Source organism: Myotis daubentonii, chromosome X (genome assembly GCF_963259705.1).
Source record: "Myotis daubentonii chromosome X, mMyoDau2.1, whole genome shotgun sequence".
In the NCBI taxonomy this organism is placed as follows: Eukaryota; Metazoa; Chordata; class Mammalia; order Chiroptera; family Vespertilionidae; genus Myotis; species Myotis daubentonii.
The window spans coordinates 9,675,770-9,703,650 of NC_081861.1; the positions used below are offsets into that span (position 1 = coordinate 9,675,770).

General features: G+C 46.3%; 1 protein-coding gene across 1 annotated transcript; it reads right to left on the reverse strand.

The window, feature by feature from the left end:
* Positions 1 to 11,199: 11,199 nt before the first annotated feature.
* On the reverse strand, positions 11,200 to 26,794 carry FUNDC2 (FUN14 domain containing 2). The gene is made up of 5 exons (XM_059679621.1): positions 26,614 to 26,794; positions 19,906 to 20,044; positions 18,453 to 18,528; positions 17,767 to 17,898; positions 11,200 to 12,064 (listed from the first exon to the last, which is right to left on the reverse strand). The coding sequence occupies exons 1-5, from the start codon at positions 26,744 to 26,746 to the stop codon at positions 11,987 to 11,989; spliced, it is 558 nt and encodes a 185-aa protein (XP_059535604.1). The 5' UTR covers positions 26,747 to 26,794; the 3' UTR covers positions 11,200 to 11,986.
* Between the last annotated feature and the right edge of the window lie 1,087 nt (positions 26,795 to 27,881).

Consider the following 27,881-nt stretch of genomic DNA (forward strand, 5'->3'; position numbering starts at 1 on the left):
GTGATATCATCACTCACAGGAAATATATATTTGGTTTTTGTCTCCATTCCAGACACAAACCTCCTAAAACCTTTGGAATTCCCTAAGTGATACGAAAGATAAAGATGTCTTATTACATTAATGAGGTGACTTTTAATGAGGAAAGCTCCTAGGTAACCCATGGCTGGGGGACGGTTGCCATGGAAACCACGTGATTAGAGGGTTGGCACTTTTAGTTCCCACCCCCATGCCCACACCCAATTTCTGGGGAAGGGAAGAGGGGCTGGAGAAGATTGAGTTCAATCACTAGTAGCCAAGTGTTTGGTGAAAACATCTCTCCTGTGACATCTTTGATAGATTACATGCTAAATTAAAAGGTTTCTCTAACCCAACCCCATTCCCGTTTTCTATATATATAAAAGCCTAAGTGACCAACCAGTAACTATGATGCGCACTGACTACCAGGGGGCAGACACTCAACACACAGGCATGGAAACATGGAACAGACTGGTGAATCTCAGAGGGAAGTGGGGCGGGGGAGAGATTAACCAAAGATCTTATATGCATACTAGAGGCCCAGTGCACGGATTCATGCACCGGTGGGGTCCCTCAGCCTGGCCTTCGGGGATCAGGCCGAAACCGGCCTGGTGCACAGATTCTTGCACCAGTGGGGTCCCTCGGCCTGGCAGAAACCGGCAGTCCAACATCCGGGTCCCAGATTGTGAGAGGGCACAGGCCAGGCCAAGGGACCCCACTGGTGTACAAATCCATGCACCAGGCCTCTAGTATTTCCAATAATTTAAAGCAAAGCGTCTTCCCAAATGCAAGAAAGAGCATTTCTTTCTGCTTTTGCATCCCCGTCACAGTGCCTGGCCAGAAGGCATGTCATACTTAGTGAGTGAGTGGTAGAAAAGGCATAGAAATGATTCTTCTTTTTAATGACCCCCAATTTATCATGAGAGAACTTTACTGGAAGTTGGGCAGGCAGCAACTGAATTAGAATTCTTAGGTGGTTTATCTACTCTTTACATTCTTTTTTTAAAAAATATATTTTATCGACCTTCTACAGAGAGGAAGGGAAAGAGATAGAGAGTTAGAAACATCGATGGGAGAGAAACACTGATCAGCCGCCTCCTGAACATCCTCCACTGGGGATGCGCCCGCAACCCAGGCACATGCCCCCGACCGGAATCGAACCCGGGACCTCTCAGTCCACAGGCCGACACTCCATCCACCGAGCCAAACCAGTTCCAGCTACTCTTTATATTCTTATAATCAAAACTGATTACAGCAGGTCCTGGTGTTAATATAAGGCTGCCAAAGGAAACCTGTTGACAGTTGTCAGTGACTTCTTTGTGTTTGTGTGTGGTTAATCCTCACCTGAGGATTTGTTTACCATTGATTTTTAGAGTGGGAGAGACAGAGAGAGAAAGAGAGAAACATCAGTTGGTTGCCTCCCATTCACGCCCCAACTGGGGCCGTGGACCGAGCCTACAACCGAGGTACATGCCCTTGATCAGAATCAAACCTAGGACCCTTCAGTTCACAGGCTGACACTCTATCCACTGAGCCAAACTGGCTAGGACTATTCGTGACTTCTTACAGTGGATGGGGGGTGGCCAGTATCAAACAGGCCATTTGCTTTCCTCCCTTCCCCCCAACCAATCAAGAAAAAGATTACTTTCTAAGCAAGAGTAGAAACAAATTCTGATAGGCACCTAATCTTAGTCCAAGCTGCTATGACAAAATACCACAGACAAGACATTTCTTTTTCATAGTTCTGGCAGCTGGAAGGCCAAGGCCAAGGAACCACAGATTCAGTATCTGGCGAGAGCCTGCTTCCTTATTCGTAGATGGCTGCCTTCTCACTGTGTCTTCATGTGGTGGGAGGGGAGAAGGGGCTCTGTGGGGCCTCTTTCATAAGGATATTAACCCTTCATGAGGGCTCCACCCCCATGAACTAATCACCTTCCAAAGGCCCCACAGCCAAATACCATTACATTGGGGGTTAGAATTTCAAATGTGAACTTTGGGGTGCACAAACATTCAGTCCATACAAGGATCCTTCCTCACCTCTTCCAGCATGCTAGACAAAGCCCGCATTGCTGTGGATGGACTGAGATAGTCTATCCCTGATGTGCAAATACCATTATTATCTGAGACCAACTGTTCTTTAAAGCACCATTCCCCAAAGTGTTTCTAGGAATTGCTATCATAGGGGGAAAAGTCTTCTGTGTTCAGATATGTCTGGGGCATGCTAGGTTAGACCCAGTGTGGGGTCACACAAGGCTATAGCCCAATTCCCCCCGCCCTGCCCCCAGTCAGTTCAACATTGTTTGCCTGGCTGGTGGCCACAAGAAACAGAGCAGCACAGACCGAGGTGTCTTCCCACGTCCTTGACAGCCAACAAGTCTCGGCAGACCCTGTTTGTCCTTGGCCTGCACTCAAGCTATTCCAAAGCATGGCACCCCCTCCCCTCTGCTAAATAAGCCCCCGCCTGACCCTGGCAGGGTTGGGAAACTTACCCGACAGGCAGCCATTGGGTCTTCCCCGTGTGCAAGTAATAAAGGCTATGTCCTGGCCTGCCGGCATGGCTCAGTGGTTGAGTGTTGACCTATAAACCAGGAAATCAAGGTTTGATTCCCAGTCAGGGCACATGCCCAGGTTGCAGGCTCGATCCCCAGTAGGGGGCGTGCAGGAGGCAGCCGATCAATAATTCTCTCTCATCATTGATGTTTTTATCTCTCCTTCTCCCTTCCTCTCTGAAATCAATAAAAATATATTTTAAAAAAACAAATAAAGGCTACATCCTTCTCTTCTGGTCCCCCACATGGTTTTTCCAGGCTATCAAAGAGCAGCCTGGTGCTCCTGAAATTGAAGCTCTTATGTTGCACACAAGTAAACAGGTTTCTTTCCTGTAAGATTTCAGAGCTTTTCATATGCTAATGTGAATTATGATTCTTTGCAAGGACTATTGTATGCAGTACTTTTCAAAGTATAGCCAGCGAACCCACTCTGCGGACAGCATCTCTCAGGGTGAATGTTCTCCAGAGAGACTTGGAGAAATGGTGCCTTAGAGATGTTTGGCCCACATACCAGGTTAACAGTGCTACAAGTTCATAAAATCATCCAAATGAACCTTTGTGTTAGTAGTGAAACAATTTATTGATTTCAGAGAGGGAAGGAGAGGGAGAGACAAAAACATCAGTGATGAAATCATTGATCAGCTGCTTCCTGCATGCCCCCTACTGGGGATCGAGCACACAACCCGGGCATGCACCCTGACCAGGAATCAAACTGTGACTTCCTGGTACATAGGTGATGCTCAACCACTGAGCCATGCCGGCCAAGCAGTACTGAAACAATTTAATAAAACATTTTAAAACTATGTTTATATCATATACAAGTCTAAATTACATTTAAAATGGTCAATTGATGGTGGTGCTGGGATTTCCATTAGGAATCCCATGATCAAATAGATTGCTTTTCTATGCTTTATTATAAAATCATTTTTATTGAGTTAATTACTCGTTTCAAACTTTTAACTTTTTTTTCCTAAAAGCAATAAAAAATAAATATTTTTCCTAAAGTATATTACTTTATTTAGGGATTTGGAAGCTTCAAATCAATAGTTCCTTCCTATCTTTTAAATTTAGTCCTGTCTCAGTTTAAGTCAACATCTATTGGCAGACACTGATTGAAATCTTATTCTTCTTAGCTATTATGACAGAAAAATCAAATAGCCACCAGAGAAATTTAGTTACTGAATGTTTTTTATGTGTTAGGGACCATGATTTGCACTGAATCTGTCTTCGGGGAAGAACTGGGAAGGTAAGAACTATGATCTCATCCTGCATTTTAGAGACTGAAAAGCTTGTAAATGGGCTCTTAGTGATGATAAGTTTAATCACTTGGTTAAGTAGTGAATGACAGACCTCTACGCTGGAAAGTTCGTTTTCCCTCTGTAATGGACATGTGGGGCTATATGTTGATGCCCTACGAATATCCCACAACCTTTCACCTAATAGCTGTAGCATCCCCTGGGGACAAAAGGCCCTGCTCTGCCATTATGCTGCAGTGGTTCTCAACCTTGGCTGCACATTAGAATCACCTGGGAATCTTTTTCAAATCCTGATTTCTGGGCCTCATCCTCCAGAAATTCTGTTTCTTCGTTATGGGGTGGGGCCACAACATGAGTAACAAAGAAACAGAATTTCCGGAGGATGAGGCCCAGAAATCAGGATTTGAAAAAGATTCCCAGGTGATTCTAATGTGCAGCCAAGGTTGAGAATCACTATGCTAGAAGGCCAGTGCTCTTCCCTGCATCCACGCCACACTATCCCTATAACATTTAATACACTGTAATACTACACTTATGTTCAGCACCTGAAGTTGTATGGCATTTAACTTAAAAAGCTTTAAAGGGTCCATTAAGTAATCACTTATTTATTTATTTATTTATTTATTTTGGAGAGAGAAAGGGAGAGGGAGAGAAACATCAGGATTGATTGGCTGCCTCCTACACGCCCCCTACTGGGGATGGTTCCCATGTGCAACCAACTGAGCAACACCAGACAAGTAGTCACTTTTATTATTTTTGTATTTTTTTTATTGATTTCAGAGGGATAGGGAGAGGGAGAGATAGAAACATCAATGATAAGAGAGAATCATTGGTCGGCTGAGCCCACAATCCAAACATATGCCCTTGACTGGAATCGAACCTGGGTCCCTTCACTCTGCAGGCTGATGCTCTATCCACTGAGCTAAGCCAGCTAGGGCACAAGTATTCACTTTTAACAGCAGAACTATAATTGTATTAGCACCAGCTTCCCACTCTGTATTTCAGTAGTTTTCAACCTTGGTGCTCATTAGAAACACTTGAGGCATGTGAAAAACTCAGGCTGGCCTGGCCAGCGTGGCTCAGTGGTTGAACATGGACCCATGAACCAGGAGGTCACAGTCCGATTCCCAGTCAGGGCACATGCCTCGGTTATGGGCTCCATCCCCAGTAGGGGGCGTGCAGGAGGCAGCTGATCAATGATTCTCATCATTGATGTTTCTTTCTCTCTCTCCCTTCCTCTCTCTGAAATCAATAAAAACAAATTTAAAAAAGAATATGCCTTCCTACCCAATTAAAAATAAAACATTTGAAACAAAAAAAATAATGTCTTCCAACTTTAATCACCTCCTGTCTTCTGCCAGCACCCAGTAGGCAGGGCTTTCCCCCAAGTAATAGACCAGGCAAGGAAGTCAAGCCCTGCCCCTCTGTCCTGTTGCTTAACGGTCCTAGGCTGAGTGGTGAGAAATTGAACCAAATAGGGAAGCAGGAGCAAAATCTTATTAGTATGTTATCACAATGACAGTGACATGACAACAGGGAGGCTCGGGCAAGAATCCGGTGAGCTAAAACAGTGTCAGCACTGAGGCGTCTCTCCTTAGGCAGAAAGAAAACATCCTGAATATTTGTTGAGCCTGAACGTAGCCTTGTAAAGCGAAAACGCCCCTGGATCCCTCTCCTCTCCTCTGACGCCAGGAAGAACTTGGGGGAGAAGGGACTCAAGCATTATAGCTCTACTGTATCCGGCCCCAAGTCCTCATCCTACCCGGTTCTATCGCAGGAGGAATGCTGGGTCAAAGGATGGCCCAGAGTGGTGAGGATGCCGCGGTGTGAGGAGCCAAAGGGGAGATGAGCCTCCTTGGAGCTCCGGCCACCAGGTGTGGATGTTTTGTGCTGATACCTACTTCGCTAAGTGCCAGAGGATAGTCTCCCAATTGGGGTCAAGCTACAGGTTGAGAAGCCCGAAGTGCGGCATTACACGTTCCTGCCAGCAGGGGGCGACAAAACTATAAACATGTTCAAAGTCAAGTTGCTGGGGCGGAACCACCCAGAACACTCTGAATCCCTCAATAAGTCAAGGAAAAACTGCTGTCTCCCCGTCCTCCGCTCCCCACCCCAAAAAAGAACGCTCAGCACATTACTGGACTCTGGGTACAGGAGAAAAATCAGCACCTCGCTAAACAGGCCTCACTATTCAAATGAAAATAGTGCATTCACAGCTGCAGTAGCCTGGTCCCGGTATCTTGGTTTTGCATGAAGGGGTGGCAGCTCTTCTTCGGAAGGAAATCCTTATCTCCCACGTCACCACCTGAAGCAAAGCTGCTGGCAATAGAGCCTCAATTTAGAGGCTCCCCAGATGCCCAAGCCTGCTTCACTGGCGACTCAGCTCAGGGGAAATGCAAGATGTGTGCCAGAGTCCTGCCAGGTTCAACCCTGCACCAGCTCTGCACAGCCACGTGGTGGCCCACTCAAGGCCATTCTCATAGCAGCAGGATGAGGCCAACATGGAATATTGCCCTCAACCATGCCCCTCGGGGTCCCAGAAGCAGACAGCTGGGAATATACTTTAAGAAGACCTATTGCCCAGCCAGTGTGGCGCAGTGGTTGAGCATCAACCTATGAACCAGGAAGTCATGGTTCAATTCCCAATCAAAGCACTGCTCAGGTTGTGGGCTCAATCCCCAGTGTAGGGTGTGCAGGAGGCAGACGAACAATGATTCTCTCTCATCAATGATGTTTCTATCTCTCACTCCCTCTCCCTTCCTCTCTGAAATCAATAAAAATATTTAAAAAACATCTATAGATCTTATTTCAGTCTATTATCTACTACTAGAGGCCCAGTGCATGAAATTCGTGCACTGGGGGTGGGGGGGGGTCCCTTAGCCCGGCCTGTGCCCTCTCGCAGTCCGGGAGCCCTTGGGGGATGTCCAACTGACAGCTTAGGCCTGCTCGCCAGCTGTGAGCCCGGCTTCTGGCTGAGCGGTGCTCCCCCTGTGGGAGCTCATTGACCACGGGGGGAAGCTCCTGCATTGAGCGTCTGCCCCTGGTGGTCAGTGTGTGTTATAGCGACCAGTTGTTCCACCATCGGCCCGAAACTGACTCTCCAATATCCCCCGAGGGGTCCCAGATTGTGAGAGGGCGCAGGCCAGGCTGAGGGACCCCACTGGTGCATGATTGGGGCCAGGGAGGGATGTGGGAGGTTGGCCACCTGTCTTGCTCAGTCCTGATCGGCTGGACCCCAGCAGCAAGCTAACCTATTGGTCAGAACATCTGCCCCCTGGTGGTCAGTGGATGTCATAGAAAGCAGTTGAGTAGCCCTAGGATATCCTATCTAATAATAGACAAACATGGTACTTGACCGTACCTTCACTATGCCTCCCATTGGCTAGTCAGCATGATATGCAAATTAACCGCCAACAAAGATGGTGCTAATTTGCATACTGCAGGCAGGGCGGGACAGGGCAGCTGCCAGCGCCAGCCACCAGCGCCAGCCGCCATCCTGGGCTGCAGGCCGGCCCCAGAAGCCACCCAGAAGCCGGTGATTGGGGGGAGATGGGGGTCCCCTGCCCAGGCCTGACATGGCCTGGGCAAGGGGCCGATCTGGCGAGTGATGGGGGTCGACGCCTCTGGGCGAGGCATCAGGCCTGGGCGAGGGCTGAGCCGGTGATCGGGGGGAGATGGGGGTCCCCTGCCCAGGCCTGAAGCCTGGGCCAGAGGCATCAGGCCTGGGCAAGGGGTGGAGCCGGCAATCAGAGGGGTCTGGGGGTCCCCTGCCCAGGGCTGGGTGAGGGGCTGATCCGGCAATTGGAGGGTGATGGGGGTCGACGCCTCTGGCCAAGGTGTCAGGCCTGGGCAAGAACCGATCTGGCGATCGGAGGGAGATGGGGGTCCCATGCCCAGGCCTGACGCCTGGGCCAGAGGCATCAGGCCTGGGGGGGGGGGTGGAGGCGGGCTAAGCCAGCGATTGGTGTGAACTACAGAGGAAACACCTTTTCTGACCACTCATTGGTTAAGCTCCCTGTATGCCACTGGTAATATTAGTAACGTGGGTAATAAGAATCCAAAACGGTGATCTAGGGTTTTTCACCACACTCCTGGTGAAAAAAACGAAGGTCCGCTGCTGGAGGGCTAAGAAATGTCATATCCTGCCCTAGCCGGTTTGGCTCAGTAGATAATGCCTTGGCCTGCCAATGGCAAGGTCTGAGTTCAATTCTGACCAAGAACATGTACCTAGGTTGCAAGCTCCTCCCTGGCCGGGGCTCAGGTCAGGGCTCATGCACGAGGCAACCAATCAAAGTGTTCCTCTCACTTTGATGTCTCTATCTTTCCCTTTCTCTTCCACATTCTCTAAAAGTCAATGGAAACATATCCTCAGGTGAAGATAAAAAAATAATAAATAAATTATTATTATATGAAAGACACATCTTGAAAATGCCTAAAGAAAGTTGTCATTTTTTCATGGTGAAGGGACTGGAGTCTGTGTGAATGAAAAAACCTTGCTGGCTGCGGTGACTGGCAGTGGCTGCAGCAGCGGGGTGATGGGGCTGGTGCCTTCCCCTGATCAGCCCAGTAGCCTCCCACAACGGGAGGCCAGACTGCAGCTTAGGCCCGCTCCCCAAGGGGAGCAGGGAGCAGGCCTAAGCCATCAGTAGGACATCCCTGAGGGCTCCCAGTATGTGAGAGGGGGCAGGCTGGGCTGAGTGCACGAATTTCATGCACCGGGCCCCTAGTCATTAGCATATTATGCTTTGATTGGTTGAGTGGCCAACTGGATGACCACTTAGCATATTAGGCTTTTATTATATAGGATTATAACCCACTCAAAGCAGCTTAGACCAACCTGCTAACCTTTGTTGTCATCACTGATAATCAGATAAAAAAATAGATGGACAAAAGGAACCCACAGATTACTGGAGAGGCATTCAGTGGCCACTTTCCCCAAATGCAACCCAAAGGTGCACAGGGCACTTCAGTTAGGTTTTATAGTCACTATTCCATTCGTCTGTGTGAGTCACATGGGTAGTCATGAAAGACTTCAGACTTGCCATATTTGGCATAACCCGGGTACCCAGGCATCAGAATGTGGGGAACTAGGGAACAAATAACCGTGTCTTCAATAAATATACTAGAAGTCAAAATAAAAAGAGCATATAAGACTGAGACTTGAGACATCCAACTGGATGTCTTATATGCATTGATTCAAACAAACCAAATGTAAAACTTGAGAGGGAATTTTGAACAGTGACTACATATTTGATGCTATTAAGTGATTATTAGTTTTTTATATAATAGGATATTGGATTTATGGTTTTTAAAGAGTTCTTACCTTTTAGAGATACATACTAAAATATAAAATGACACATTTGGTATTTATTTCAAAATAAATCATAAAACGAGCTCTAATTTGATTATCATTGTAGGTGGGTGATGGATACACAGGGGATCAAGTGTATCATTTTCTCTACTTTCATATATATTTGAAAGTTTCCATAATAAAAAGTGAAAATATTTTAAGTTCTTGTATAAAAATATGCAACAAAGAGGCTCATAGTATTACTACTGAGGACAATTCATAAACATTGCAAGCGAAATAACTTAAGCTGCCATAAAGTACTACCGTAATGTGAGAAAAATGCACCCATCAGAAAGAATATATACACCCCTATGTTCATAGCAGCACAATTTACAATAGCCACGATTTGGAAACAGCCTAAGTGCCCATCAGCAGATGAGTGGAGCAGATGGATGAATTCTAAAAAGTTCCACAAATCCATTGGTAGCTACAATTTCCACATTCAATATACCATCCCCAAGGTAATTTAAAAGGCAAACATTTTAAAAGGCCTTAAAAACATACATTTTGCAAGGGATTAACTGCAAGTTTAAAAACAAATTCCAGCCCTAGCTGGTTTGGCTCAGTGATAGGGCATCAGCCTGCAGACTAAGGGGTCCCAGGTTGATTCTGGTCAAGAGCATAAGCCCAGGATGTGGGCTCCATCCCTGGTAGGGGGCGTGCAGGAGGCAGCCGATCAATTCTCTCTCATCATTAATGTTCCTATCTCTCCCTCTCCCTTATGCTCTGAAATCAATAAAAATATATTTAAAAAAAAACAAATTCCAAGTTTTCTGTATTCTCAGAATTCATAGTCTTAATTCTTTAAAAAACAAAAATAAAAAAATAAAGTCTCAAGTCTTTGCATCAGCCCCTTTTCCAGATACCTTTGTATGAGGTCATTACTCATATATTCAGCAAATGGTACCTATTAAGTTCTAGGCTCCGTGGTATAATGGTGAACACACAAACCTTGCCCTCTAGAAGCAGATATTCTAGATAGGGCTGCAGATGTGATATCAGACCATTACAGCAAAGTGCACTGAGACTCTAAGCCTATGTTTGTCTATAAACTTTTTTTTAATATATTTTTTATTGATTTCAGAGAGGAAGGGAGATAGAAACATCAATGATGAGAATCACTGATCGGATGCCTCCTGCATGTCCCCCACTGGGAGGGATCGAGCTCACAACCCAGGCATGTGCCCCTGGTAGGAATCGAACCTGGGACCTTTTAGTCTGTAGGCTGATGCTCTATCCACTGAGCAAAACTGGCTAGGGCTGAACTTTTATTTTAAAGAATAAGTCTAAGAGTCAGAGTCATGAGACAGCAGTTTACATTTCATGATGGAAATAATTGATTTCACATGTTATTGCCACCATTCTCAATTCTGAATACCTGGGATGCTACCTTTTCATTTTATTGTGCACCCTCAACCAAGGATATTTTTCCATTCATTTTTAGAGAGAGTGGGAGGCGGAGAGACAGAGAGAGAGCAACATCAATGTGAGAGAGACCCATCCATTGGTTGCCTCCAACACTTGCCCCTATCAGGCCTGGGGATCGAGCATGCAACCCAGGTACATGCCCTTGACTGGAATCGAACCTGGGTTCCTTCAGTCCATGGGCTGACACTCTAACCCAGTGGTTCTCAACCTTCTGGCCCTTTAAATACAGTTCCTCATGTTGTGACCCAACCATAACATTATTTTCGTTGCTACTTCATCACTGTCATGTTGCTACTGTTATGAATCGTCATGTAAATATCTGATATGCAGGATGGTTTTAGGCGACCCCTGTGAAAGGGTCGTTCGACCACCAAAGGGGTCGCGACCCACAGGTTGAGAACCTCTGCCAGTCAAACTGGGCAGGACAAGGATGCTACCTCTTTAAACCTGGTTCAAACGTTAACGTATTTTATACTAACTGGATAAAGAAACAATTGGCACAGAGGAGCTAACTATCCCTAATGCTTTGTCAAGAAGTAAATACTTCACATTTCAAAGCTTAAAACTGTTTGTATGAAATAAAAATCCAAGAGCTTCCTCCTCCCAGCTAAAGTCATTTATTTGACCATAAATAAATGCTTTGGGAATAGCCATGAGACGTATTACCCTGTATGGTGGAAACCCCCCATCCCCGGATAACATCTTAATGCCCCAAAATGATTCATTAAGTCTGATTATCCAATGATGTATCTATTGGTTGATTTCCCTAAACTTTGTCCCACCAAACACCCTATCTTTAGTTCATCATATGTTTAGCACAAGTTCATTCTACATCCATAATGTTTCAATTATACTGTTTATCCCACCATTTTGTCAGGATAATTTTAACAGTTATAAATACCTCTTTCTGTAATCCAAAACCAACTAAAAAAGAAAGTAGACACCAAAAATCTTTCATGCTTAAATGCAAATGTATTCAGTTCCTTTCCATGCCGCACATACTAAGGTATCTATGTGCTTGTTATTCCTGTTCTAATTCAAGTTTGGGGCACCTTTGAAGATCCACTCATCCTCCACAGTGAGCTATATTGCACTGTGCTAGTAAGTATCTTATGTCGGGGGGAAAGGAACGTTCCTGACCTACAGCTCAGTCAAGTGGGGAGTGTTCTGGGAGGACAGGTGGTCTATTGTATCTTCCGTTGTTGTCATGAGGCTCACGGTAGGGTCATTATCAGTTCGTATCAACAGATGCCTATAGAAGCCATTCAGATATGCTATAGCAGGGAAGAAGGCACAGGAGAAGAGGAGGAGACTTGATGTCCTATGATGGAGTGTAGAGGCTGGTCTAGGTACAGAAACCGGGAATAACGGAAGAGAGGAGGTCTTCCTTAGGAAGCCATGCCAAGCAGAAAGCCTCCGAAAAATCCACCAGTCACTAGAACATTCTTCTTCACAAACAACACCACCTGGGAAACAAGAGACAGGCAATAAGCTATTTTGCTAAGGATCTTACTATTATTAGAAACTAGAGGCCCGGCGCATGGAATTCATGCGCAGGAAGGGTCCTTAGGCCTGGCCTGAGATCAGGACTGATCTTCCCTGGCTGCTGGCAGCTGGCCCCGCCTGCCACTGCCACCGGTAGCCCTGTGTGTGTGGGGCAACTGGGCCCTGGCGCTGCCTGCATCTGCCACCACCCACCCCCAGTTCCCAATCGGGTGATTAGGGCCTACAGGCTGGGGACAGCTCCTGTGTTGAGCATCCGCCCCGATGGTCAGTGCACATCATAGCCGACCAGTTGCTTCACTGTCCAGTCGATTTGCATCTTACGCTTTTATATATATAGAGCAGTGATGGCGAACCTATGACACGCGTCAGAGGTGACACGCGAACTCATTTTTTTATTTATTTTTATTTATTTATTTATTTTTATATTTTATTGATTTTTCACAGAGAGGAAGGGAGAGAGATACAGTGTTAGAAACATTGATGAGAGAGAAACATCGATCAGCTGCCTCCTGCACATCTCCCACTGGGGATGTGCCCGCAACCCAGGTACATGCTCTTGACCGGAATCGAACCCGGGACCCCTCAGTCCGCAGGCCGACGCTCTATCCACTGAGCCAAACCGGTTTCGGCAGATTTTTTTTTATTTTTTCTGTTAAATGGCATTTAAATATTTAAAATAAATATCAAAAATATAAGTCTTTGTTTTACTATGGTTGCAAAGATCAAAAAATTTCTATATGTGACACGGCACCAGAGTTAAGTTAGGGTTTTTCAAAATGCTGACACGCCGGGCTCAAAAGGTTCACCATCGCCCTAGCCAGTTTGGCTCAGTGGATAGAGCGTCGGCCTGCAGACTGAAAGGTCCCGGGTTCGGTTCTGGTCAAGGGCATATAACTTTGGTTGTGGGCACATCCCCAGTGGGGGTGTGCAGGAGGCAGCTGATCGATGTTTCTCTCTCATGGATGTTTCTGACTCTATCTCTCTCCCTTCCTCTCTGTAAAAAATCAATAAAATATATTTTGAAGAAAAAAAAAGGTTCGCCATCACGATATAGAGATTGTCTCTGTTATCTTTGCCATCTTGACAATGTCAATCCACTCATCTGTTGAGTAGTTTGTACTTTACCCACAGGGTAAGAGAAGCTATAAATGGACCTGCGTGTGAAAAAGAGCCCTGGCTGCTGTGGGGAGAATAAGACTACAGGGAGCCCAGTAGGAAGTAGGACACAGAGCAGGAGGTGAGATGGTAGGTGTTTGGATCAAGGTGGTAGCAGGGGTGCTAGTGCACAGTGATTAAATTCAACAGATGTTTTCAAGACAGGACTTTGTGTGACCACATAACTGGTCATATAGAGGCTGAGGAGAAGTCAAGTGAGAGTGGAAGGGAGGGGGAGAGACAGAGAGCAACATCGATGTGAGACACATCAACTGGCTGCCTCCCCCACCAATGGACTCTGTCTTTAGGAAGAGAGCTAAGAAATCCGCCCAAAAGTTCACACAGGGACAGGGAAGGACAGAGTTCATGGGGGCAGTTATGGGGAAAGAGCAGAGCTGTATTCAATAAACTGGTTAGAGCAATTCAAGATTTCCAATTTCACTCCTTCCACTCTCTTCAATGCCTGCTATCCAGTGGAGGCTGTTCACTCTGAATCTCAACTCCAAATTTTTCTATACATTCATCCTATCCATCCATCTGTCCATCTATCCACCCATACCCCTCTGAGACCATCTCTCAAGGAGATGCTATGTATTCTTATTCTCACACTTCACTATATCAGAGGATGACTAAGAGATGAGGTCCTTATTTTCTTAAATTCCCAAAGCTTCCTACATCCAGTCAAGTTAGTTCCTACTCATCTGAAGCTCCCATGTCTGTGTTCTATAATCTCCACTTCAGAATGTTGGTAAGAGAACTTTCTTCCAAGTAGAACCACCACCTTCAAAAGTGTTCATGGGGCCCTAGCTGGTTTGGCTCAGTGGACAAGCATTGGCCTGAGGACTGAAGGGTCCCAGGTTCGATTCCAGTCCAGGGCACATGCCCAGGTTGGGGCTGGATCCCCAGGAGGGGGTGTGCAGGAGGCAGACTATCCATTATTCTCTCTCAGCATTGATGTTCCTATCTCTCCCTCTCCCTTCCTCTCTGAAATCAATTAAAAAAATATATTTTGAAAAAAAGTATTCATGAGGCCTGGTTGGTGTGGCTCGGTGGTTGGGCATGGACCCATGAACCAGGAGGTCATAGTTCAATTCCCTGTCAGGGCACATACCCCAGTTGTGAGCTCGCTCCCCAGTAGGGGACGTGCAAGAAGCAGCTGATCAATGATCCCCTCTCATCATTGATGTTTCTATCTCCTTTTCCCTTCCTCTCTTTGAATAAAAACATTTTTAAAAAGTGTTCATGGGCTGAGGAATCTCAGATGGAAGGTGTGGGAAGGTGGGAGGGTGGGAAGTGACCAACCAAAGAACTTGGATGCATATATGCATAACCCAATGGACATAGACAATAGGGTGGTGAAGGCCTGAGGCGGGGGTGGGCTAGAAGGGGTCAATGGGGGGAAAAGAGGGAAAAGTGTGATACTTTCAACTATATTTTTTAAAGCAAACTGGCCTGATCTGGGGGTGGGGCCGGCCCCACCCCTGGTGGGTCCCTACCACCCTGATGGGCCCATGGCCCTTCCCCTCAGCCAGCTCCGCCCCTGATTAGCCCCCCCCCAACTCCAATCAGGGGCAGGGCTGGCTGGCCAACCACCCATGGCCCCTCCCTCAGGCCACTGGCCCCTGATCGGCCTCTCAACCCCATTCAGGGGCGGGGCTGACCGGCTCACTGCCCCTCCCCACAGCCAGTACTGCCCCCGATCAGCCTCCACCACCCGATCAACCCGCAGCCCCTCCCTCCAGCAAGCTCCACCCCTAAACGCCCCCCCACACACCAATCAGGGGTTGGGCTGGCGGGCCCACTGCCCACAGCCCCTCCCATGGCCAGTCCCAACTGCAATCGGCTCCCCTACCCCAATTGGGGGTGGGGCCCGCCAGCCAACCTCCCACCATCTCCTCTTCCCCCACAGGCCTAGCCAGACCCCACCCTCTAGTCTTATATAATAAAAGCCTAATATGCAAATTGACCAAATGGCTGAACAACCAGTGAAACGACCAGTCGCTATGACGTGCACTGACCACCAGGGGCAGACGCTCAGGCCGGCCAAGGTGGGTACCAGCATGCCCTCCCCCCACCCCCCGATCACCCACCGGTTGCCCCGCAGATCAGCCCTGATCACCGCCAGGCCTAGGGACCCTACCCATGCACGAATTTCGTGCACCGGGCCTCTAGTATTATTATATTTAAGAATGTTTTTCTTGAATAATGGGTGTTTAATGCATGCAACATTATATTTAAAATCATTTTTCTTGAGATATTAATGTTTATTGCATGTAACATTATCAAAGATCATTTTTCTTGAAATAAAAATTAAAATATCTTTAACTCAATTAAAAAAAACTGTCTTCATATACCTGTATGCATGCGTATAAGCACAACCAATAGATGCAAGACACTGCGGAGGGGGTTGAGGGCAAGTGCTGGGGGGTAGGGGAAGGTCGGGGGGGGGGAGAGGGTCAATGGGGGGAAAAAGGAGACATATGTACTACTATTTGTAATACCTTAAACAATATATAAATAAATTTTGAATAAATAAATAAATAAATAAATAATCTTTAACTCAATTAAAAAAAAACTGTCTTCATATACCTGGCTATGCGGAACGGTGTCCAGCCTTTTTCTAGTCTGCTAAGTCATTTACCACTCAGCTACGTGCTTTCCAACTCCCCCAAATTTGCTGACATTTGCTGTCTACTGATATTCCTCTCCTGTTTCCTTGGTCCTTGTGGGTTTAACCACTTTTATTTTATTACTGTCATTTAGGTATATTTCAGAAGGAAGCAGAGAAATGCTATGTTCAATCTGCCAACATTTAACCCAAGTTCACCTACTACCACCTATTCTATTTGATTACATGGCTTTCTCCTGTCACTGCTACTAGAGTGTGAGTGCCTCAAAGACAAGGCCTAATTCAGTTTACTCCTAAGTCATAAATCCTTCCCCTTTCTCTGTGAATCCAGAACTCCATTGCTCCAGGCTATGAAGGTGCCAGCCATTTATTTCTCTACAGTTCACTGTAATTATTACTTGGGGACATCTAACATATTTCTCTTTTTCAAATATATTTTTATTGATTTCAGAGAGGGAGAGGGAGATAGAAACATCAATGATGAGAGATAATCAATAATCGTCTGCCTCCTGCACGCCCCCTACTGAGGATCCAGCCTACAACCCGGGCATGTGCCTTGACTGGGAATCAAACCGTGACCTCCTGGTTCATAGGTCGACCCTCAACCACTGAACCACACCAGCCGGGCTAATAAAGCAGTAGCAAAACACATCCTTTTAAAAAGGAAAAGTTTTTTCCTGTTCTCCAGTGCCAGCCAATATAACCTAAACTGGTTTTGTGCAAACCACACCCATGGGTCAAATCCAGCTGGCTGTGTGCTTTAAAATCAAGTTCCATCACATCAAAGCTGCACCCACTTTGTCTGAATATCATTTATGGTTATTTTTGTGCTACACAGTGGAGTTCAGTATTTGTAACCACATGGCTTACAAAGCTGAAAATATTTACCATTGGCCCTTTACAAAAAAAGGTTGCCACCCCCAAGGCTAGACATTAAAGATCATTTTTCTTGAATTAAAAAAAAATCTTTAACTCAATAAAAATAACTGTTTTCATATACCTGCATGCATGCATAGAAGCACAACCAATAGATGCAAGACACTGTGGGGGGTTGGGGGGGAGGTGAGGGCAAGTGCCGGGGGGTGGCGGAGGCTGGGAGGGGACAAAAAAATGTGTCCATTTTTTGCATGGACACAAAAAATGATTGTATTGGCTGTACCATCTGCATCCTTATTATCCTCCTCACTGGCTGCATTGCCCCCATCCCTACAAGAACTAGTTCAAGAGATGATGGACTCACGTACGTGCACATATCACTTTGCATTCTCACTCACTGACAAGTCACCAAATACTTCAATTGCCCAGCTTTTTAAAAAAAGGACTCTGGCCTGGCTGGAGTGGCTCAGCTGCTCAAGTGTCATCCTATGCACTGAAAGGTTGTGGGTTCGATTCCCAGTCGGCATGTATGGAAGACAACTGATTGATTGATGTTTCTGTTTCTCTCTCTCTCTCTTTCTCTCTCTCTCTCTGTCCCCCACACTCCTCTCCCTCTCTCCCTCCCTCCCTCTCTAAGCATGTCCCCGGGTGAGAATTAAAAGAAATGCCTGAGCCCAGCCAGTGTGGCTCAGTGGTTGAGCATTGACCTATGAACAAGGAGATCATGGTTCAATTCCCGGTCAGGGCACATGCCCAGGTTGTGGGCTCGATCCCCAGTTTAGGTGTGTAGGAGGCAGCCGATCCATGATTCTTGCTCAGCATTAATGTTTACCTTTCTCTCTCTCCCTTCCTCTCTGAAATCAATAAAAATATATATTTTTAAAAAATGTCCGAGGTGAAGCTATTCCATCCAAAGTTGACAAATAGATGTCTAAGCCCATTTTTGGACACACACGACTGTCTGCACCCTTCACACACTTCACATAAATAAACCGGACGCACCTCCTCGGCTTTGCTTTTCACCTCTGTAGGTAAGTGGTTGCTCTTGCGGATCTTCAGCTGTTCCTTGGCCTTCTTCATGTCCTTCTCTACTCGTTGCCAGTCAATTTTGATGTAGCCAGTGTGGTTTGCAATCTATAGTTTCAACAACGGCAAGAAATAGGAAACAGAGGCTCATTCTTTCTTTTTGTCAGGATGAATCACTGAAGTGCTTTATCGAAATCCCTTCTGACTCCATTTATTGAGACATTTGCCATCCAGGACTTTGTATGACAATGATATTCACTCAACATCTACTTGGCATCCACCCTATGTGCAAGGCCCTATGCCTGGCACCAGAATTCAATAGACAGCCCTTCAATGACTCCTGGCAATTCTTTTACTTTATTTATACACTTACCCCTCTCTAAAAGGTTTTAAGTTAGAGCCCTGGCTGGTGGTGTTTCCGTGGTTAGAGTGAGAGAGAGAAATAGGTACTTATATGGCCATATTATAAGTGAGAAAATAAAATGCAACTAGTAATTGATGAAGTCTGACTCAAAGGTTGCTGGCATTTCAAATAGTACATGTATACAAGTGCAAAGACTATTCTAGTGTAATATTGGCAGGGTTACATTACAGCTCCGCATACCACATCCCTAATGGGCAAGCAGAATTTCCAAACACCTAGGAATATTTCACATACAGACCTGAAGGAGAAAAAATCCTCCTCCCACAGCTGTTGCAGCCAATTTTCCAACCTTCTGGAATATGAAACCTGTGCACCTACAAAAACCAAACCACCATCAGACAAGTCGACAGGCTGTTAAATACACAAAAAGTTCTGACATATATACACATATATAATGAAATATTTAAAATATTATATATATGAAATGATATATATATCATATATATATGATATGAAATATCATTTAGCCTTAAAAATTTGAGAAAATCTTACCATTTACAACAACATGGATGGACCCACAGGGCATTATGATAAGTGAAATAAGTCAGACAAAGAAAAACAAATACTGTATGATCTCCTTTATATGTGGAATCCTAGAAAAAGAGAGCCCTACCTGGTTTGCTCAGTGGTTAGTGTCAGCCCACTGACTGAAGGGCCGTAGGTTCGATTTTAGTCAAGGGCACGTACCTGGGTTGCAGGCTCGATCCCTGCCCCAGTCAGGGCACATGGGGGAGGCAGCCAATCGATGGGTCTCACATCGATGTTTCTCTCTCTCTGTTTCTCCCCCTCCCTTCCACTCTCTCTAAAAAATCAATGCAGGAGCCCTAGCCGGTTTGGCTCAGTGGATAGAACGTCGGCCTGCAGACCGAAGGGTCCCAGGTTCAATTCTGGTCGGGAGCACATGCCTCGGTTGCGGGCTCGGTCCAACGTGCAGGAGGCACGTGCCGATCAATGATTCCCTCTCATCATTGATGCTTCTATCTCTATCGCCCTCACCCTTCCTCTCTGAAATCAATAAAAATATTTTTTTTTAAAAAAAATCAACGGGGGAAAAATATCCTGGGGTGAGGATTAACAAAAAAAAAAAAAAGAAAGAAAGAAAAAGGAAAAAGATAGAGAGCAGGGGGAGGGGGAATTGGAAGAAGGCGGTCCAAAGATACTAACTTGTAGTTATAAGACAAATAAGTACCAGGGATGTAAAGTACATGATGACTAGAGTTAACACCGCTGTATGATAAATAGGAGAGTTATTAAGAGAGCCAATCCTAAGAGTTCTCATCACAAGGAGACTTTTTCCTCTTTTTTTTATTGTATCTATATAAAATAATGGATGTTAACCAAACCTACTGTGGTAATCATTTCACAATATATGTAAATCAAAGCATCATGCTATACACCTTAAACTTATATAGTGATATATGTCAATTACTTCTCACTAAAACTGGGGGACATGAGGATAAATAATAACAGTACTGATTTCAGAGTTGTGAGAAGGAAATGATTATATGGCATGTAGTAAATACTTTGTGTAGCCATTAAATCACACTTTAACATGTTTTGATAAATGCTACACATTAAGTGATCGATTTCACAGAAGCCAATGTGCTTTTATTGGCTAAAGGAGGTGATTCCCATCACCACGATATTAAAACATGCAAACAAAGACACCGGCCACCTTTCACATCACTCACCATCCAGTGACACCTCCGATTAACAGCTGGGTTGCAACGCTGTATTTTTCAGCTGAGGGCCCAGTTTCCTGCCCGAACAGCTTGCGCCACCATGGCTGCTTCTTAGCATATTCTGCAAGGTCCAGTGACTCAAAATGACCTACAAGAATGAAGATAGTGAATAAGAACATGGCCACTTTTACAATAAATTACTACCATTCCTAACTAGATTAAGAGCGCCACCATGGCTGCTTCTTAGCATATTCCGCAAGGTCCAGTGACTCAAAATGACCTACAAGAATGAAGATAGTGAGTAAGAACATGGCCACTTTTACAATAAATTACTACCATTCCTAACTAGATTAAGAGATTTAAAAAGACATAGTTGGAATAAGAACCTCCCAATATTATTCTATTTTCAATAGTAAATTAGTTCTGAAATTCTGACTGGCAATTCTTGAAAATCTGACTGAAATCAACAAATAATATTTGTCCTAGAAGAAAACAACCTAGACGATTTAAAGTCAGTAACTCTAGTTTTTCCTCTCGAATTTAAAAACCACCAAAAAGCCCTAGCTGGTTTGGTTCAGTGGATAGAGTGTCTGCCTGCGGACTAAAGGGTCCCTGGTTCAATTTCGGTTAAGGGCACATGCCCAGATTGCAGGCTCAATCTCCAGTAGGGGGCGTGGAGGTGGTGGCCGATCAATGATTCTCTCTCATTATTGATGTGTCTATCTTTCTCTTCCTCTCTGAAATCAATAAAAATACATTTTTAAAAAGATCACCAAAAAGACATAGGAAAAACTGCTAATAATACTTAATAATGCATTCTAAATTAAATGGATTTCCTTCATTTTCTTCTCCTTTTCAGGAGTAACTCAATAATATTCAATGGCCCACAAATTGCTAGATTCTGAGTATTATGTGGATCTCCAGCTCGGGCTGCCCCAGCAGTGCTCACCAGCCATGAGCCCTGCCTCTGGCATCCTCCCAAGGGGCGTGGCCTGTGGGATCAGGCTGAAACCGGCTCTCTGACATCCCTGAGGGGTTCCAGATTGCGAGGGTGCAGGCCAGGCCAAGGGACCCCACCAGTGCATGATCGGGGCTGGGGAGGGACCGTGGGAGGGCTCCAGGGCATGTCCGGCCCAGTCTCGCCCAGTCCCAATTGGACCAATCAGGGCGGATAGGGGCCGGCAAGCCAGGGAGGGATGCAGGAGGTTGGCCAGTTGGGGAGGGACCGCAGGAGGGTTTTGGGGAATGTCCGGCCCATCTCGCTCAGTCCCGATTGGCCCAGCAGCAAGCTAACCTACAGGTCGGAGCGTCTGCCCCCGGTGATCAGTGCACATCTTAGCGAGCAGTTGAGCAGCATTAACATACTAGAGGCCCGGTGCACAAATTTTGTGCGGGGGGGGGGGGAGTACCCTCAGCCAGTTTAGGCCCAGTCCCTAGGATCAGGCCTAAACCGGCAGTCGGACATCCCTCTCACAATAAAGGACCGCTGGTTCCTAACTGCCCCCCCCTGCCAGCCTGATTGCCCCTAACTGCCTCTGCCTGCTGGCCTGGTCGCCCCCAACTTCCCCCCTGCTGGCCTGGTCGCCCCCAACTTCCCCTCTGCTGGCCTGGTTGCCCCTTACTACCCCCCTGCCAACCTGGTCGCCCCTTACTGACCCCCCCACCAGCCTAGTTGCCTCCAACTGCCCCCTTCTGCTGGCCTGGTTGCCCCTAACTGCCCCCCCGCTGGCCTGGTCACCCTCAACTGCCCCCCTGCTGACCTGGTCCCTCCCAACTGTCCCCCCATGCCAGCCTGGTTGCCCCTAACTTCCCCCCCTGCCAGCCTGGCCACCCCTTATTGCCCCCCCTGCCAGCCTGGTCACCCCCAACTGCTCCCCCTGCCGACCTGGTCACCCCCAACTGCCCCCCCCTGCCAACCTGGTCACCCCAACTGCCCACTGCTGCCGGCCTGGTGGCCCCACACAGCCTGCTGTTCAGTCGTTTGGTCGTCCCTCACTAACCCCCTGCCAACCTTGTCACCCCACGCAGCCCGCCGTTGGGTTCTCCATCCAGTTGTTTCGGTTGTGACAGCCCCAGGCTTTTTATATAGTAGGATTACGCTTTGATTTGTTGAACAGTCTACCAGTCACTGGGCAACCAGACACTTAGCATATTAGGCTTTTATGATATAAGAAGATTGACAAACTGCTTCTAAAATGAATATGAAGATGCACAGGGCCCAGCGTACTGTTCAGTTACTATGACTATAAAACAAATTACCCCCAAAACTTCATGGAGCAAAACAATCATTGATTGTGCTCTCAGACTCTGTGAAGCAGGCATTAAGACTGGGCACAGCATCACAGCACATGCCAGTTGCATGATGTGTGAGGCTTTAAATACAAGACTTACAGGCAGGGGTCTGAAATCATCTACTACAGTCACACACACAGGCTGTCCCTCTATGTGGTTAGTTTGGACTGCCTTAGAGCATGGTGTCTAGGTTCAAGGATGCCTGTTCCAAAGGAGAAAGTGAGAGAGCAAGGGAGTCTGAGTGGTGGGCAGAATGACTATTTAAGGCCTACCCTCAGAAGCCAAACAGTGTTACTTCCGCTGCATCCTGTTGGATCAGCCACAAACTCGCGCTCAGATTCAAGAGAGAATACAGACCCCATCAACTCATTGGAAGTGTTACCAGAAAGGGGACCTGGCCTAAGGGTCTGCCTAGAGTCAGCCAGTAGTGTGTGGTTTCTTAACTTCATGATGGAAACGTTTCAGGAGTCCAGGTGAATTTTAGAGGATGTTTATTAAAGATGGGGACAAGGAAGGGCTTAGGATAACAGGAGAAGTACTAGGTGGGGAAATGAGCCTAGGCTGGGTTGCTTTAGCTCTCTAAAAAGTCAGAGAGAAGGAGGCCTTGGAGACAGGTTCAGGGGGGTTTGCTTGGGATGAAATGCCACTACCCCTCAGTGCCCTGGTTGCAAGCCTTGTGGGGTCACTTAGTGATATAGAATAGTAAGAAGCTAGGAAAATTCCAGGACAAGTGGAATAGGAGAAACTAAGACAGATAGTAGTTACATAGCAGTTTACAGCCACCGAGTAAATCCTATCTTCCCTAAACCAAAGACACTTCTCCCCAACCAGAGAATAAATAGCTTAAGTCACCCTACTCAGGGAGACAGATAACAGAAATCCACCTAGTGCCATTTGCAAGTCACACCCAAGGACAGATAAATTAAGAGAAACTCATTTTGGTGTGTCAGCATAAAGCTGATGAATATTCTATTGATCCACCCCTAAGACCTCCCCTAAATGCCCAACCCTTAACTCCTGAAAATTAAGGTCCCTGTGTGCTCCCCCTCCCCACCCCTTATGCCCTGCCACGTATGCCCAAACATATAAGGGGGCCCATGAGACTTACAACCAGGGATGCAATGGGCAGCAGCAGCTCAGTCCCAGGGTGCTCTCCCTCCTGGGACCATGCCTGTGCCATTCCCTTCCCCTCTTTCCCCCACAGGTATGTATCCCCTAATCTCTAAGGGACCTCATGACATTTACAACCAGGGGAGCAGTTGGCAGCGACAGCTTGTCCTGGGCTAACCCCTGAACCTGTCTCCAAGGCCCCCTTTTCTCTGACTTCCCAGTGAGTTAAAGCAGCCCAGCCTAGGCTCTCCTGTTGCTTCTTTATGCCCTTCCACTGTCCTAAGCATGTTTCTGCTTCGGTCAATAAATTCTTGCTTGCTTCTCTGCATTTTGTCTCTTGATTGAAATCTTTCCTTCAAGGAAACAAGAACTGAGGTCTGGTTGAGTTTATGAGATGCATGCCTGTAGGGGAAGAAGGGAGTGGGGGAGTGGACCTTTATTTTTGAGGGGTTTTAAAGGCTGGACATTTAGGGGAGGATCTCAATAGAATACTCATCAGCTTTATGCTGATGTACCAAAAGAGATTTAGTCTCAACTCCATCTGTCCTTGGGTGTGGTTGGCAAATGGCACTAATTTGGATTCCTGCTGTCTCCGTGAGTAGAGTGGTTTAAGCTATTTTCCCTCTGGGGGGGGGGGGGGGCGGGTGGCGAGAAATGTAAACCATTTACTCTTAGTGTCCCTGGTTTAGGGAAGATAGAAATTACTAGATGGCTGCAAACTGCTGTTTAACTATCTGTTTCAGTTTCCCTATTGGGTGTATCCTGGCTTACTAGCCTGTCTCAGAAGGAATGTCAAAGTCACAGTGAAAAGAAAGCACGTGGAATGGAAGATGTTGCTGCAACCATTTAGGAAAACACAAAGAGCCATAAGTGACCAAAGCAATTTTGGGGGGAAAAGAACAAAGGTCAAAGAATTTCAAGACTTACAAAGCTACCATATTTGACAGTGTAAAACTGACCTAAGGATACACATATAGTCATTTGATTTTTGAAACATGGCACCAAGGTAATTAAATGGGTAATGAAACTCTTCAGCAAATTGTATTAGAACTATTAGGTGTCTGTAAAATCAAAACCCTCGACCCTTACCTTAGCTATCATACACAAAATACAATTCAAGAATTAATTCACGATGGATCCCAATTCCCCAGATCTAAAGTATGGATGTTTGAAGAATTGGGCTGTCTATGACCTCACAAGTAGTTAAATGAAAAACTTCTTTCTAACCTAAGAAAACATTACTGCTGCTCGGCCAGCGTTGCTCAGTGGTTGAGTTTCGACTTATTAACCAGGAGATCGTGGTTCGATTCCACGTCAGGGCGCAGGCCCGGGATTCAGGCTTGATTGTCAGTAGGGGGGCGTGCAGGAGGCAGCCAATCAATGATTCTCTCTCATCATTGATGTTTCTCTCCATCTCTGAAAGCAATAAAAATATATTTAAAGAAAAAAGAAAGACGACATTACTGCTATGCTGAAAAAACTCTTTCGCTTTGTTAAATAAAACTGAAAGTAAGAGTGAGTTTTGAGTTCTGCTTTCATGTAATTTTACCAAGCCCCTTAGCTCAAAGGGGGCTCCAGTCAAAAGGGGGATCAAATTAGAGCCATTTAGTTCACACAACTTCAGTCATTCAACAAACACTGCGAAGCACTGGGGGAAATCAGTGATCACAGTGTTACATGATGATCACTATGATAAAGATCGAAATTCATGATATCAACCTCAAAATTTCTGGCAATAATTTCCTAGGTACAAATACTTGATCAAACTACACATTTGAAGTGAGGGCAGACTGCTCTGCAGGAAAATAATTAGATTGTGCATTGCAATCCCTTAGTCATCTATATTCAGTGGTGTGTTTATAAATGTTTAACAAACAGTTTGGGGGGAGGGCTGATTTGTAGTGTGTGCCCATTTCCTTGGTGTATTCACTCACTGTGAGTGTGACATCACTGAATTGTGACATCACTGAACACAGTTTGGGAAGAGATACAGTAGTGCACCATACTGCCATTTCCATCACATAGATACAATAAATGTAAATCGCCTTAAGAGCATAAATAACAGTAAAACATGGCAAATAATAAAGTGATGTTTTGACTATTTTCACTGTCTTTGTTTTAACATCATTTATGTAATTTTTAAAATTGGTTTCAGAGAGGAAGGGAGAGGGAGAGAGAGATAGAAACAATGATGGGAGAGATTTATTGATCGGCTGCCTCCTGCACACCCCCCACTGGTGATCGCGCCTGCAACCTAGGCAAGTGCCCTTGACCGGAATTGAACTGGGGACCCTTCAGTCCACAGGTAGACACTCTATCCACTGAGCCACACCAGCCAGGGCATAATTTATGTCATTTTAAGTTTATATCATTGATTTTTAAATTTTTATTTTTAGCCTGGATGGTGTGGCTCAGTGGTTGAGCATTGACCTATGAACCAGGAGGTCACAGTTCGATTCCCGGTCAGGACACATGCCAGGGTTGTGGGCTAGATCCCCAGTGTGGGGCATGCAGGAGGCAGCCAATCAATGATTCTCTCTCAGCATTGATGTTTCTATCTCTCTCTCCTTCTCCCTTCCTCTCTGAAGTCAATAAAAATATATTTTTATATTTGTTTAAAGTATTATAGATGCTGCGTCCATGCGTTATGCATAGAAATTCTTTGGTTAATCTCTTTCCACCCACTCCGACCCCCTTTCCCTGAGATTGTCTGTTCCATGGCTCTGTTTAGTACTTGAATCTTGTAAGCAAGTACTGAATTGACTATGACTATGAAGTAGTCAAAGTAGGGCAAGAGCATGATTTAAAGACGTGTTCCCCTGCGTATTATATTCTTGGGAATCTTCCTTTACGCAGACTAAAGAAAAGACTATTTCAAAGTACCATCCCAAGGATACTACTCTTTAAAAATCATCAACAGCGCCAGGGGAGGCGCCTTGCACACAGAAAAACACTTGCCGGGGGTTTGACATGAGCGTTCAAAGGGAGAAATAAGCCGCCTTGGTCTCAAAGTGCCAGACCTACGGAGAACAGGGACGGAACAGGGACGGAATGTCTCAGGGCTTAGGTTTTGGGGGCGGCGCCGGAAGTCTGAGCCCAACAGGAGGCAACACCCCGGGCCGATCAGCCCCTGCCTGGCGCCTGACCTTGGCCGGACCCTGGGAACGGCCGGGACAGGGGCAAACCCCGGACGCCCACCCCGTCCCTGCGCTGTTAGGGCTCCCGGGGGAGCTCTGCCGGGCTGTGGAGCCTCCTGCTTCAACAGCCAAGGAAGGCGGCTCCCGCGACGCCGGCGGCGCGCGTGCTCGTCCTTACCTTGAGTGGACGCGGCCATTTCGGCGAGTTGATCTCGCGATGACATGCGTGGCAGCTCGGCGCCGAAAGACAAGGAGTGGCGCGGCGGCGTCGGCGTGGGCTGGTTTCCGGCACGTGGTTCAGATGTTTCCATGCCGGAGGCCTCAGCGGAAGAGGGCGGGCTGGGCTCCAGGCGGCGTCTCCCAACCTCAGCGCGCAACTGCGTCACAAGGCTCCCGGCACGGCGTCATTAGCCCCGAGGCCCCGCCCAGCAGATGCGTCGCGCATGCGCAGAAAAGCCCGGCGCGCAGTTTCTCAAGGGTACTTCTGGGAGTTCACGTCCTGGGGAGTTTCACGGGCGTGAACGAAACCGGGTCCTTCTCTAGTAAAGACGATTTTACTAAAAATAAAACAGGCTTGTTCTGTTTGTTTATGTAACCATTGAGCAAATCTTTATCAGAGCCGCTATGATCCCGACGCTGATAATCAGTAATAGAAGCGCTCAGAAAGAAAAGAGTTTCTGGTGGAACAGAGTGAAGAATCTGTAAGGGAAGGCGGGGGAAGGTGGATGGGTAGGTGGGAGGTGAGCAACCAAAGACCTTGTAAGCATATATGCATAACCCATGGACACAGACAGAAGGGTGGTGAAGGCCTGGGAAGGGGTGCGGGGGTGGGCTGGAGGGGGCCAATGGGGGTAAAAGGACATACACTTTCAACAATAAACATATAAAATAAATTGGATTTAAAGATTCTAGCTTAAGAAAAAGAAATTAAAGAGCTTCTTTGCCTACAATACCTATGGAGCCCTTGTTATTCGAACTCCTATCAAACCCCACAAATCCAATTCATTAGCAACCCCCATAAACTCTCCCTTCACAGTGAATCTGGCCATTTCTCACTCACCCGGTGCTAACATTTTAGCCCAGGTCACACCCAGTTAAGAGGTTGACCTGTTTCTACTCTTGTCTCCCTAAAATCTATTTTCTCCAACAGGACCAGAAAGATGAGTCTTAAAGGTAATTGCTGTGAAAAAGGTGAAGAGATTAAGAAAAAAAACACGTCATGGACACAGGCGACAGTATGATGATTACCAGAGGTAAAGTGGGCTGGGGGGAAGGGGACCGGGTCCTAGGGGTTTGCCTAGGGCTAGCCAGTTCTGTGTGGGTTCTTGATTTTGTACAAAAAAAATTCACAACACAAATCCAGGTGAATTTTAGGGGATGTTTATTTAAGCTGGGGACAATGCCTGGCTGTTGCGGTGCAATGGTTAAGCATTGACCAATGAATCA